The sequence below is a fragment of the Acomys russatus genome, chromosome 1 (assembly GCF_903995435.1).
Source record: "Acomys russatus chromosome 1, mAcoRus1.1, whole genome shotgun sequence".
NCBI lineage: Eukaryota > Metazoa > Chordata > Mammalia > Rodentia > Muridae > Acomys > Acomys russatus.
The window spans coordinates 61,924,855-61,939,993 of record NC_067137.1 but is presented as its reverse complement, the minus strand read 5'-3'; the positions used below and the strand labels follow the sequence as shown (position 1 = coordinate 61,939,993).

Genomic DNA, 15,139 nt, shown 5'->3' with positions numbered 1-15,139 from the left:
TATCTAATTTGCTATATATTTTCTTCCATGATATTTTAAAAGCAGTACACTGTTTGCTGATTTTTCTAAATTCCATAATATACCATCAAAGGCAGTTTTTCCTAAGAGACCATTGTAGCGTGTTTCAAAAACTTTTCATATTTATCTTTTTTTCTTTAGACCAAAATAGGACAAACTGTTTACCAAGAACATGGCAAGGAGGTTGCAGGCTTGCTAGTGACAGCTAGAGTGTCACTGATCCACACTTGATACTTGAATTTTAATGGTTGATTTTTTTTCACAGTAAATAGATACAAGAATAAAATAAAAATTTTATTTGTTGACATTCTTAAACATGTCATCACCTCCTTCTTTGCTAACAAGGAGTGCTGACAAATGACAAGGGCTGCAAACATTCTTAGTCACATATACAGGCCCTATAGACCTCAAAAAAAAACTTTCTGAAATCAGGAACCCCTGTCACGAGTGCCACTTAACACAAACGTTTCAGATTTTGGAAGTTACAGATATGTTTTAAGATGTTTTACACGCTGTTGTGTTTGCTTGATTTAATCTCTATACTCAATACCCAAAATGGAATAAGGCTTTTCCTACCTCATTCCTGTGACCAACAGTATTAACTGTTTGCTCACTGTATTTGAGACCCAAATATAGCAATTTCCCATCCTGCTTACAGTTACCTGAGACTGTTTATCAAAAAAGAACCTCTATGAATGTCTGTTCAGTGCTACTCTCATGCCTGGAATACTTGGTGCACTGGTTTAAACTGAACAAAGACTGAGAAGGATTACTGGAGACAATGTCATAGTGAGGGTTAAATGGATACTTGTGCCGTTTGCCCTGAGATCCAGGCCTCAAGTCTGCAGGTGGCTGCTGCCCTTGCTTACCAAAAAACAAAACCAAAACCTTGAAAACATACAGGTCACTCTAAAGCTTTCGGCGTGGTTCCCAGGTGATCACAGATATGGACCACAGGATGGACATGCGATAAGTTTACAGAATTTCTGAATTTCTAGTACAGAAAGGAAAATCCACATTTAGATATTTATAGTAAATGACGTTGATTGGTTTTAGGTCCCCCTTCTCTTTGTTAAAATGTGTCATACTCCAAGCACTTAAGAGCAGAAGTTTTCAAAATATCATATTCATATAATTTGAATATTATAGCCATTGAAATTTTATCAAACATTTGCTAGTATTTAATGTTGTTTGGGATATTTAATTATATTTATATTCAATACTGTGATAGTAATGATAAAACGTACTAGGACTAAGGCTTGTTCCCTGTCTTTGTTTTCCTCTGTACCTGTGCCTGTAGGACATCAGCACCGTCTACCAGATTTTTCCTGATGAGGTTCTAGGTTCTGGACAGTTTGGAATCGTTTATGGAGGTGAGTATGTTCAGTTAGTGATTTTAGGAACTTAGAAATACATGCACCTGCGTATAAAGTATTACATTACGAAGAAAATTATAAGCAAAATGATGTGCATCTGTGGCTCCTGTGATGGCCGTTCTTTGAAAACTTGGTAATTTTAAAGTTTCCTATTCTTGAAATGCTTGTTTTGTTGTTACGTATTCGCAAACCCTCCTCACAGTGCTGAAGCACTTTAATTCATTTATTTAAATAAGCTATTGTGGGAAATGGAAGCTGTAGTTTTCAAACAAAGCCCTTCCATTTTTTTTTCTCAGCATCTTGGACCAGACCCTTAGAGGTGCTGTTTGTTGCTGAAGCCAGAATCCTTGAACTCTAACGTTTTCCACAGTGTATCCGATTCATAGAAACTGAATGTTTTTGCTTTTCAAGGTCATGCTTAGTTTTTTTTTTTACTTACTTCCTAGACAGTTCTGTCAAATAGTTCGAACTTTTAAGTGATGTTTAATTTTAAACTTTTACCTGCTATAGAAATGATGTCTTAACTTTTTTTATGTTGATAAGTAACAAGTTATTTCTGTGAATTTGCATTTTTACTTACTATGTACTTTTATCATAATATTATGAGAACCCGAAATATAGAGCTTACAAAATGAAATTTTAAGTCGTTCTGTTCTTCAAAGGGATTTAGAATTTTATAAAAATATTGCAATGTTTTATAAAAACATAATAAGCATTACCCACTGAGAACATGAGTAGGTAGCCACTGTCATAATATACAGCACTGTAATAAGAGAGACCAAGTTTAGTTTATTTTTCTACAACATAATACTTGCATAATAAAAATAGTGGTAGACAGAGTCTAGTAAATATGTGTCATAGCACTTGGTGTTCTGGTGCGAGAGGGGTGATAAGTAAGATGAGAGACCAGCAAACTCAAGGCAGTTTGGAGCACTGCACACGGAAGGACCTGAAAGACTGTCTGTAGTAGGGTGCAGCTATTTAAAGAAGAACACGAACGGTAAGAGCAGACACTCAGGAGATGGAGACAGTGAGCGCAGGATCTCAGAGGTGAGTGGTCCACCGCGACAGGTGAGTGGAGCTACCAGGAGCTCTGGATGTAGAGGGAGGTGCTGCTGCTGCTGCTGTAAACTGCTGAGATGAATTAGAGTCTGTATGAGTCAAGACATGAGAACTGATGTTCAAGAAAGTGAGATCACAAAGACAGGGAAACGCAGTGATGAAGGAAGGCCATCTGGAAGGGACCATTGAGACTCTTGAGAGCAGGATGCAAGAACAAGGGACACTGGGAGTAAAAGGTATCAAAGTAACAGATTTACAGCATAGTTTCTATGGCCAATACTTTTCACCAACTATATCTCTTAATTTGATAATTAATTATATTTTGTTTCTCATTTTTATTTTAAAGGTAAACATCGTAAAACAGGAAGAGATGTAGCTATTAAAATTATTGACAAATTAAGATTTCCAACAAAACAAGAAAGTCAGCTTCGTAATGAGGTTGCAATTTTACAGGTAAACTGAAGCTCATTTAATAGTTGTAAATCCCTACTCCTTGACTTCTGAAAAACAAACAAAAGTTATCCAAAGATTACAGCCCAGATAACTAAGGACATTTTTAACTGGAAAGGCAAACAGAGTCAGACTTGCCTGAATGATGTCCTCCCCAGTGTGGGAAAGTAGTTCTTTTTCATGTGCCTAATATACTGCAGTTTGACGATACCATTACTATTCATTAAACAGGCATATTTTCTTGATGCACATACTGAAAGCATTTTTCTTAGATTAAAAATTATCTTACCTTCATAAACACTTCTTCTTTATGCTGTGACAAGCACATGAATTGGATTTGCAGCTGTCAGCTTATAGGGTGTGTAAGTAACATGTGTCTGAGAAAGAGCTTATCTTGGTTTTCCTGATGCCCTTTTTGTTTCTCCAGGTGAGTTTTTATTTGATATTAAATTTTTCACCAGAATATTTTATAAAAGTTATTGTGTGTCTAATGTGTATAATTGTTACAATTTTTTTTTGAAATGAAAGGAAAATTTAATGGCTGTTGGCTAACTGGTCAACATAGCTATAAATCTACTCAATGTATATGTTTGATAAGCACATGTTTTTACATAAATGCCAAAAATCTTACTTATCCAAGTTAATATTAATATTAGATTCAAAATTTTATGTAAGTTTTCAATTTATATTGATAATAAAGCAGTTTACTATTCTACATTTACTGTTTTGCTTAATTCCCATTTATTGAGGTCTGCATGTAACTATAACTGATTTGGTTTTATCCAGGTCCTAAAGTGTAAGCCTATTGTTGCAGTGTATAGGTTGAGCTGATGCAGTAGGATTACTGGTTTGAAACCAACTTGCTTACATGATGAGACCAAGTAAGAGAAAGGTGTGAAGAGAATGTGATGAAGATGGAAGGAGAAAGAAATTAAAGGAGATAATGACAGCCAAAAAACTAACACCTATTTGTAGAGAAAAACAGCACATTATCCTGTGCCTCAGAATTCCTAAAATTGCTGTTTTGTGCCTTTGGGCAACAATGTGACCCAGAGATCTATCCACAAAGTTCTCTGTCTTTGTACCCATAATTAAGGTTACCGTGCCAGTTCTTATATTAATGCCTTAGCATTTGCTATTCTGTGACCAGAAAAAAAGAGTATATGTTGAGGCGAGGGAAATAGCTAAGTGGCTAAAGTGCTTGCCACAAAACCATGAGGACCAGAGTTCAGTTCCAAACACCCACAATAAAAAACCTGTACATAAAGGAAACATGCTTCTGTCATCCTAGCCAGTCAGTCTTAACAGTTCCTTAGCTTCATCCTGTGAGATACTATGTCAAAAACATAGCTTCCATGGACATGGACATACATGGACATATAAATTGGCTTGCATACCTGCACATACACTTGCACACAGAGCCAGATACATACACACACACACTCACACTCACTCACACACACACAAACACACACTCACACTGTTAACTTTGTGACTTTTGCGATAATTAATATCTATAAACTTAGCAAATAACATCTTTGCAAGTGTGGCCCTCCTTCTTCAGTCCCCACTCCCACGTGGTCTTCTGGGAAGAACTCCCAGATGTGGAGTGGGTACCTTTCCACTTTTGGGAGCAGGTGCCCAGGCTTATGTGTGTAGAGTCTGATAAGGGATCTACAGGAGACTGGATTGTAGTGCCGAGTGGAGGACAATGTCCCTTGGGTACTTTTGCCAAGTCTTCTTTGTTTAGTTTGGTTTCTGGCTCTGTCAGGTAGCATGTTAATTACAGAATGCCTCAAACTAGTGCTAATATAGTGTGAGGAAAATCAGAATTCACTTTTATTTTCAATATATATTTTTCTGTGTAGCTGAAGGGTTTCCATGATCTTATTCAGTAATTAGAATTATAATCTCAGTAGCTATTTGTGAGTAACAGGAGTTAAGTGGATAACAGAAGATAAGGGAAGTAGATTATCTAGCTCTGTTTTCTACATGTAAATGCTTTATTATTATGATATATTAGGGAAATGTTAATGAATGTAGATTTTAAAGTTACTGCATAAAATTTCCAAGGGACACATTCATATTACTTTTACTTCTTTTCATAAAAAACAATAAGAATTAAAGAATGGTTGTTTATTATTATCAGGGATATTATAGAAAACTAATGTATCTATCTATCTATATCATGTATTGTTTTAATTCAAAATCTAATATAAGTATGGATGGTATGATATACTTAATAACATATACTTCTCTTCCAAAGTTTGTTGATTCAAGATGAAATTTATTTGCTAACATAACAATATCAGAGCTCATACAAAGCTCTGGCTAATATGTATAAATATACTTCTGTTCATTATACTATTGTTTTTTCTTTTCTTGAAGTATATCTTTTATTTACCAGTAAATTGAATAATATTTATGAAAAATCATTTGGATTTGTAAAACAGAAAATATAGCATATAGTTGAGTATATGAAATATAAAAGGAAAAAGTCTTAAGCTCTTTGGTTCATAAACTGAATATATCCAAACTTTGCTATGGTAAGTATGTGACTCTTTTGTTTATTCCTGTGATTTCTTCTCGACCCATCAGTTTCTGATTTTTAGTCTTTAACAGACGCAATTAATTTAGTCCTCCCCAGAACTGATCAGTTGGTCCTTTTCAAATCTCCCTGCTTATTGCACTCTATCCTTACCAGATTCCATTTCTCCTTCCTGTCAGTTCCTCAGCTGTCTTCCTGACCTTATCCCTTCAACAAGCTAAATGTCTTAGACAGATATGAAACTCATTCCCAGAGCAAGGTCACCTGTTATGCAAGAGCCATCTATCAACCTTCACAAGTGCTCTGTGATACTGCTCCTGAGGACTGATGCTTCTTAGGTACATCAGCCTCCAGTTTCTGTCCTCAGGGCACCTCTGCTTCATTTTGCTATTCTTACCCCAGAACAACCTGAAAACAAACAGTGAATCCTGAGATGATCTGCTTTCTTCTCCCAGAACCCTTTCCTTCAACTAATGGAACTATTGTTATTCACATACTGCTAAGAAGCACTTCTTTTCTTTAAGGAAAGAAAGGGAGGTCTTCCAGACCACAGAGAAGTGAATGAATCCCTTGAAGTTGTTCATAGTCTATTTGGGTCATCAAGTATAATGGTCCACAAATCAAAAATGCTGGGCAGTATAGTGAAAACATCATGGATCCTGCCTGTGACCTGGGAATCAGGGATACTACAAAAGAGGATATAGCCTCAGTGAAATCATAAAACTTTATATAGCTTGCTGATAAGCAAATAAATGGGAGAAAGGGCAATAGGCTAAGAAGGTATCTCAGCAAAGAATATGTCATTCCAAAATAACTAGAAAGTTTGGAACCATTGGTGAAATTTAACAGTAATATTCAAGGAGTTTGCATCATACAGGTCTAAGCATGAACCTGGCAAAGACATGGAGAGAGGAGTGTAGCTGATAGATCCAGAGCTTCTTAGCATTGAATTTTAAAAATGTATTTCTTTTATTTACATAGAAGTGTACACACACACACACACACACACACAAATTCTGAAATCCAGCCTGTGCAGTCTGTATGATCTGTATGATGCTACTTGGATGGTGTTTTCTGGGCTGTCTAGTTGGCATTGTTTGCTTTCTCTGGAGAAGATTATGCCTACCACTACACCATTGCCTAGTGCCTGTAGTTCATTGCGTAGGGTCAAGATCTCATGTTTTCCCCAACCATGTTAGCCTGAATCATGACTTTCAAGTCTTTGTAGCCATTGTTATTGGCATTCAAATATTATATGACCTGCCTAAATTCCACTAGAAATTCTGGTCCTAGTGGGAAATCAAAGTTCTGTGCTCGAGCCAGGTGGTGGCGCATGCCTTTGATCTCAACACTTGAGAGGCAGGGGCAGGTGGATCTTTGTGAGTTCGAGGCCAGCCTAGTCTACAAAGCGAGTCCAGGTCAGCCAAGGATACACAGAGAAACCTTGTCTCAAAAAAACCAAAAAAAAAAATGGAGGGAGGGAGGGAGGGAGAGGGAGAGAGAGAGAGAGAGAGAGAGAGAGAGAGAGAGAGAGAGAGAGAGAGAGAGAGAGAGAGAGAGTGAGAGAGTGTTTTATGCTCTTACTTTCAAGATACGGGGTGGGTGAGGTTTGCCTTTGAGTCTCTTGAAAGAAGCTGGTCTCCCTATCCCCTCCAAATTATAATATTGAATCATTCATCTAAAAACACAGATAATCACAATTCTGTGACTGAACCCAGATAGTGGGTTAAAATGCAGATTGTGTTGGTTTTGGAGGCAGATTGATGTTTTTAAAAGCTTCTCTAAATTTTTATTTACTTGTATGTGTTCATGTGTGCATGCACTCATCCATGTGTATGTGAGGGTATATGTGTAGTCCAGAAGTTGACATTGGAGTCTTCATTTTATCTACATTTTTGAGATAGGTTCTGTCACTGAACCAGAAACCTTTCTGCCTTCACTTCCACAGTACATACATGACAGTTGTGCACCAACATTTGACATGAGTACTGGGGCTCAAATTAATATCCTGTTTGTGACCAGCTGCTCCATCTCCCCAGCTCAAAAAGAATACATATTTTTTTTCGATCTTATTTTTTAGGGGCTAAGGCAAGAGTTTTACAAAAACAAAATCAAGAGAAAGCTGCAGAGATTTTTCTGTATGTACCTTGAAACTCTCACTCCCCTGTCAGTACTTCCAGCACAGTGTGGTGTTGGTTACAGTTGATCTTTCAGTGCATCTGGTCACCAGAAACATGGTCTGCTTTAGATTCCCTTTGTCTGTGACTTCTATGGCCTTGGGCAGATAGAATTCTCTGTGCTCCTCATGCTCATCTCTCGCACTTTTCCATATTTTTGCACAGTGAAGATTCTAGTGTTTCCATCTTTTTATGTTAACTAAAGTGTCCTGGAAGTAGAATCACAATGCAGACCTCAGAGTATGTTCTTAAACTCAGATAAATGATAGATTGATGGAAGATAGATAGATAGATAGATAGATAGGTAGATAGATAGATAGATAGATAGATGATACATAGATAGGTAGATGATACATACATACATACAGATAGATAGATATATAGATTCTTTATATATATATTTGTGGCTTGATAACTTATGTTTTAGGATGGAGAACTATTTCATAATATGGACATGCCAAAAGTTATCCATTAATCCACTGAAAGATATCTTGCCTCCTAGTTTCGGCTATTGAGAGTAAAACTGCTGTAAAAATCAGTGCCATAGCTCATTTGATTTTTTGTGGGTAAAGAGCAAAGGCCATAGTTAAACCGTGCTGTCTTCCATGGTGGCATGGCTGGTTAGCAGTCTCACATCTGTGAACAAGAGCACAACAGCCTCACCACCTCATTAGAATCTGCTGTTTCTCATGTCTAGATGTCTGGGCTTCTAATGTCTGTACCAAGATGTTGTCTAATTTGAATTTCCTTGATGATATGTAATATAGAGATATTTTAATATAGGGTTTTTTCACTGTATACTTTAACTGGTACATTTTTGATCTTATGATTTTTTTCATTGTTAAGTTTTAGAAACTCTTTGGATATATTTAGGAGCAGTTCCTTATAAAGTTTGATAAAATGCATCTCTTACAAATATTTTCTCACAGTCCATGATTTTTTTCTCATTTTCTTGATTTGCTTGAAAGATTCCTGATGATGGGTAGAGAACATGACATTTTATACTATCTTGTATGTTGAAAAATCAAGAAAGGGCAGAGCAACCTGAGAGATGAGAGGTTTTTGCCTACGTTTCTTCTCAGCACATTGGTTTCCATTTGTACTTTTCTGTCTCTCCTTTTGTAAGAAAAGGAGAGAACTCATTGTATTTACAACATTTCCATAGCAACTCTGAATTCTAAAGGTGAATGGAATCATTCCAGACTTTGGACTTGAGAATGACTGAGTAGTGTCTGGGCATGTTCAAGGTTATGTATGAATGAGAGCACTGACTAACCTTTCTCCTACACAGATATTGATCTCGTTCCCCTCATGCATCCCTCACATTGCTACTAAGGAATCCCACTCAGAAAACAAGGAGTTACAGCAGATTCCACACAAGTATTTATAAGACATGGGATTGTTTGTCATCAGATAACTCCCCAAAGGCCATGCTCTTTCTTGGTGCCAAGATAAAACATGTCTATTTTCATTAGCACTTACTAGAGGTACTCCAGGCTATGTAACTAGCTTGACAGATAAACTACTGCCACCCAATAGTAAGGAACAAAGTTCACATGCCCAGAACCCATATAAATTTAGAAATAGTACCATGCATCTATTATCTTTGCATGCCTAAGGTAAGATGTGAGACCAAGACAGAAAAATCTATGGGAACTTATGGGCCAGATAGCCGGATATATATACTTCCCCCACAGAAGACACACACACACACACACACACACACACACACACACACACACACACACACACACACACACACCCAGAGATCCTTCATCAAAGAAGATGGGATGCATGCGCTGACATCTGAGTTATACTCTAACCTCCATATAGTGTGTTTCTCTCTCTCTCTCTCTCTCTCTCTCTCTCTCTCTCTCTCTCTCTCTCTCTCTCTCTCTCTCTCTCTCACAACCACCCACACCCAACACCCAAATACATACCATTTATACACATATAAAAAAGAAAAATAGAAGGGTTCAATTCGTGTGTGTGTGTGTTTGTAAACAAGGCAGGTGTGGAATTCTATGTACACTGCATACTTCATTCTGGTCTCAAGGTCATGCAATATTGCTTCTGTCTTCTGGACGATGGAACTGTAGCCAAGAACTACCATGTCTGGATCAAAATTTTGAGCTGCATTAAGGTCTAGAAAATCTAAACTAATTAGTACTGGAACAAAAATATAACTATACATCAGTTGTGATAGCATCTTTTATAAGCAAACAATTTTTTACCATGAATGTTCTGTGGCTCCAGAATTCAATTTAGGTTTGCTTTTGGCCTCACTGATATATATAAGCAACACTTATGCACAGAAAGGGTATATCAGTTCTTTTATGTAGTCTTGCTTTTAAAGTACTGCTGTGAGGATATATTCTCTTGGCAATATCTGTTAGCCTTATTTTATTCTAAGATAATTTCAATGTGAGCTTCAAAGTTCTTTTTCATTTGAAATGTTCTAAATATGCAAGCCCTTAAAAGGTCACAACTGAAATGGAAACTGTCTGAATCATACACTTTCCAGTAAGTTACAAAATGGGACCATATGCACATGCGACAACTACAGCTTTCCACACTCAGTAGAGGAAGCTTTCACTGTCCAGCACATATATTGGCCTCCTGACCTCAGTGGAAGCACCAGCTTCATAGCCAAGGCTTGAAAACAGTGTGGTGCCAATACCAGAACATAACTATGACATTATGACACCATAGCTTCTTAAAAAGTGATAGAAAAAGCCTATCTTGTAAATAGCCACAGGCATCTTTGAGAGAAACCAATGCAACACAGACCTCATTTCCCGAATTTTCCAAGGAACAATATTCCTTGCACTCCTATCATCCAGGTTTCCCTCATGTGTCAGCACAAGAATGAAACAAAAGATGCCTTGAGATCATAAGGACAAAATGCTCATGCATTTTAATGAGGATTGCATGAGTTGAACAGGACTTTAATATTCTAGAATTTATCTTTGATGCTATAAATGTAAGGAAAGTACTAGTTTCTTGATTTCATAAGTGATGATTCTTTTGTTTATTCAAGTGGTTAAGAATGCTCTAAGTTGTCCTTCCTCTGAGTGCCACCAGGTCTCCCCCTCCAGGGGACATGGTCAAATGTGAGGCACCAGAGTACGTGAGAAAGTCGTATCACACTCTCCACTCAACTGTGGAGAATATTCTGACCATTGGCTAGATCTGGGAAGGGGTTTAAAGTTTACCTCCTGTATTGTCCTTGGCTGGTGCCTTAGTTTGAGCGGGAAGAGACTTGATACCCTATGAGAATATAGTTTGAGCGGGAAGAGACTTGATACCCTATGAGAATATATAGGGGGACGTAATCCCCCTCAGGAACAGTCATAGGGGAGGGGAATAATGGGAAAATGGGGGGGGGGAGGAATGGGAGGATACAAGGGATGGGATAAACATTGAGATGTAACAAGAATAAATTAATAAAAAAATTAAAAAAAAAAAAAAAAGAATGCTCTAAGTTGTTCCTGAGGTCCTGAGTTCAATTATCAGCAGCACAAACCTGCACTCTTCTGGCATGCAGGTGTGCATGCAGATAGAGCACTCACATACATAAAGTAAATTAAAAAAAAAAAAAAAAAAAAAAAAAGAGTCAAGGTACTACTCTGTTTTCCAAGAAAACTTACAGGCTAGTATTCTGTCACTACCCAGGCCCAGTATATGATGTATGACACTTGAGGTGGCCATACAAACAAGGAAAATATCAAAGAGATCTAGCCCTTCACGGATCACAATTCATTAAGGGACTTACTGTTACATGTGTGGTCCTGGTAGCAGAAAGACCAAGTAGATCCCCAAACTCTAGATCAGGACAGTCTTATGTATTAGTTAGGACTTTATTCAAGACAGAATGCATCTTAAGGTAATAGCAAATAGCTGGGCACATCTTTTGTTCCAAGACAAGTGCTGACTGCAAAGCTTCCCATGCCACCAACATGGAGGCAGCAGCTAGAGGCTGGAGGTGTGGAATACGCTTATGGCAAGCTGTGCACCGTCTATGAGTGCCTTCCAAAACCGACAGTGGCACGGCATCCCAGACCAGGAGCCCAGAACGCCATACCACTGCCCATTTGTATGTTTGCATTAACTCTGTCAGTATAGTGTGCATCTGAGTAGCATGACTACAGATGACCTTCGCAGTACAACGTATGCTAGCCACATGAATACTGAGTAAACACTTCAGTTCCTGCAGTAAGGTGAGTGTGCCCAATAGGACCTGCAACTATCCATTTAACCAACTGTTCTTTTCTGCATCCATCCAGATACCTGAGAGGTATGTGGTGAATGAAAATGCCATCTAATTTTAGCTGCTTTCTAGAACTCTGACTTGAGCCCTTAAGGTACATGCTCTTGGGAGAGAGAGAGAGAGAGAGAGAGAGAGAGAGAGAGAGAGAGAGAGAGAGAGAGAGAGAGAGAGAGAGAGAGAAAGAAGAAGAAGAGAGAGAGAGAGAGAGAGAGAGAGAGAGAGAGAGAGAGAGAGAGAGATATAGAAGAGAGAGAGAGAGAGAGAGAGAGAGAGGCACGTGAATGCATTGCCATAATTATAGAGGAACCAATAAGCTGCTGCTTCCTAAAACCTGAACATCTTTGCCTTATGTTGATGGGGAAGGTTTGTTCTTTCCTCTGACTGCATTCAGGATACAACTAGACTTCCATATTTTTAGACATTCATGGATTATGAGGGGCCTTCAGTCTCAGGTTAAAAATCTACATTTATGAGGTATGTGGGATGTACAGGACAGTTAAGCAGGGTTCTCTGCTCATTGTTGTGGGTTCCTTTCTCTCAGAGGCTCAGCTGAGATTCTGGTCACAGAGTTTTCTTCTGCCTTCTCCAGGCTAGCTGAGGAAAGCTCTGTTCCAAGAACTGGGTCAGGAGAAAGGCCTACTAGGCAGGGAGGGAGCTTCTGGTCAGATCCTCATAGTTGAGGGAGCACAGGGTGGCTGCGCAGTTAGTCAGGAGTCTAGTGTCCCTTCCAGCTGGGGGAACTAGCCTCAGACTTGTAAAAAGGCCAGATAACTTATCTCCCAGTGTGCTTAGTTAAAATAAAGACAGTTGGGAGTTGAAGAGCCAGATTTTAATTCACTAAACTTAATGAAAAAGAAAGACAAAGACAGGGAGATATGGATGGAGAAATGGGGGTGGGAGGGAGTGAGTACTCCACCTCAGACCTCTGGGTTTTAAACCAAGGATATCTGAGTTTCAAGGAGCCACACCTGGACTCCTCCCTGGGGCTTGTCTCCAGGGCAGCTTTGATATGTGTTTCTTCAAGAGCTAGCTTTTGACACCTTTTTGGCCTAAAGTCTGCAGTTTGCTTTGAAAGTGTCCCTGAAGGAACTAAACTTTATACATTTGAGGGTCTTGTGGGCTGTTGCTAGCAGGGGGAACACTGCCCATTTCCAAGCAGGAAGTTTACCAGGAGGGAGCATCTCCTCCACCTACAGACAAAGGCCCACACATTGTATGTGCAGGAGTAAGACAACTGCCAATCTTCCTTCATACCATACTAAGAATGGCCTGTAGTAATAAGTCATAGAGAGTCTGTGACCAACATGAAGCCTTGTCTATGTATAAACCTTCGTATCTCAGCCAGTCTCAGAGCTATTCCATGTAGTGGGATTAGCAATATAACTTACCTGCTTGTTCTGCAGTTTGAATTCTTACATCCAGATCGCAGCCCCCTCCTCATCACCTCCCATCCTACCCCTCTCTCATCCCTTCCCAATCCATCCCCTCCTTCATCCTCTTTCCTCCCTCCCTAGTCCTTAGAATGGGCAGGCCTCCTCCCCTAACGTCTGACCTCAGCTTATCCTGTGCCCTCTGTTACTACATGTAACCTCTTCCTCTGTGGCCTGGCAAAGCCACCCTGCCAGGGAGTAAGGGAAGTGATTATAAGTTATTATTGGTCTTATACAGAGAGAAAAATAGGTTGGACTCAGGGGCTTATTTCTTTTCCTTTATCTTTCTTTCATAAGTAAGGAGACAGGGGCTGAATAAAAAGAAAGGGGGATATAGAAATTAGAGGGAGTGTAGATCAGAAAGTAGATTACTGAATCTACTCCTCAACTCAAGGCCTTAATTGTTACTCACAAATAAAGTTATTTTTTAATTTATTGGTATTGAATTTTGTATATTAGGCAAAAACTAGTCGAATTTTATCATAAGAATATATATCCTAGGTCTAACAGATAGATTTGATTCTATAGACATATAAGGTAAAATAGTTAAATAAGGTCTTCAAAAGCCTCAGAGACCTACAGAATATGACTTTTAAAGATGTTCTTATTATTCTAAAGATTCTTGACAACAAGACACTTTAATACCTGGAAACACTCAACCTACCTCAAAGAAGATGATCAACATCAAAGAGCCTCCTTACAGAGTTGGCTTCAAATGTGGCAATCCAGCCGCTGGACAAAATGTCCTCATTTCTGCCACAGACAAAATTCTACTTAAAAATGGGAAAGCTTAGATGCAGGCAGAGTCCACGGCTGAACTGTGCCGAGACAGGGTAAGCAAGTCCTCAATAGTTCATGCCTCACAGATATGTCTGTTGGAGATATTGAGCTAGAAAACAGAATATGATGCTCCAACATTAGAGTGAGGGGTGACTGGTCAGGCAGTAAACTGTCTCAGTCATTGTTTCATTTTGGAAGCTGCTAACCTGCACTTCTGGTTCACTCAGGTATTAAAGTTTTATTCCTTCTCAAGTCTTTGTTGGGGTTGAAGACCAGATAGTTTAGTCTTACAATTAAGCTTAGATGGTTAGGGGATAAGATGTTTTTATATCAAGATATATGTTTTAAGTTAATAGAGATGAGATATGATAGATTTTGGTTTTCATTCAAAAATTTAGACCCGACAAGATAGGAAAGATGCTTTCTTCAAGGTTGACAAATACAAATAGCCAAATCACTGTGAATGTAACAGTTATAGAACTCCAGACTGTCTCATGGTTCTTCCTGCTGTATGTAGTTTATTTTATTCATGTGTAATAATTTAAATGTGTATGTTAAAAAGGAAACATAATAAAAAAATAAAAATAAATTTTAAAAATCTACATTTATTCTACTATGTTACATAAGAATATAATCTCCACTGGTTATCACAATATATTGGATATAATGGAACAGAGTAATATATCCTGAGCCAATTTCTGCGCTGGCTATCATTTCCTTTCTCAAGTTAAAGAAAACTGGTCTGATACTGAATGCAAAGATATGTGGGAAATGTGAAAATTAGCTAAAGTAAAGAGCTGGCTACTCATATACAATGGAATGTGTAATATTTTTTAGTACCTGGATAATGTATTAGACACTACAATGGAAATAGACATCACTTTGTTGTGCTTAGCATGTGTTTTCTTAGGGAGATAAGCAAACATCTGTTTGCCACAGATAGGGCATTAGACATAGAATTCACTCAAGTCTAGCTTAGTGAACCAATGAGTTTAATTAGGTTTATTCTGGGGAACATGTAGACTATT

At 38.2% G+C, this 15,139-nt stretch overlaps 1 protein-coding gene across 4 annotated transcripts in view; it reads left to right on the top strand.

The window, feature by feature from the left end:
- Prkd1 (protein kinase D1) overlaps positions 1-15,139 on the top strand; it is a 350,980-nt gene that overhangs the window by 271,177 nt on the left and 64,664 nt on the right. For 3 of the 4 annotated variants that reach the window (XM_051145700.1, XM_051145725.1, XM_051145708.1), the window contains 2 exons: positions 1,319-1,391; positions 2,803-2,909. In XM_051145700.1, coding sequence (XP_051001657.1) covers positions 1,319-1,391; positions 2,803-2,909 — 180 coding nt within the window. The remainder of the gene's footprint in view (positions 1-1,318; positions 1,392-2,802; positions 2,910-15,139) is intronic. The other variant, XM_051145716.1, reaches the window with a different exon arrangement.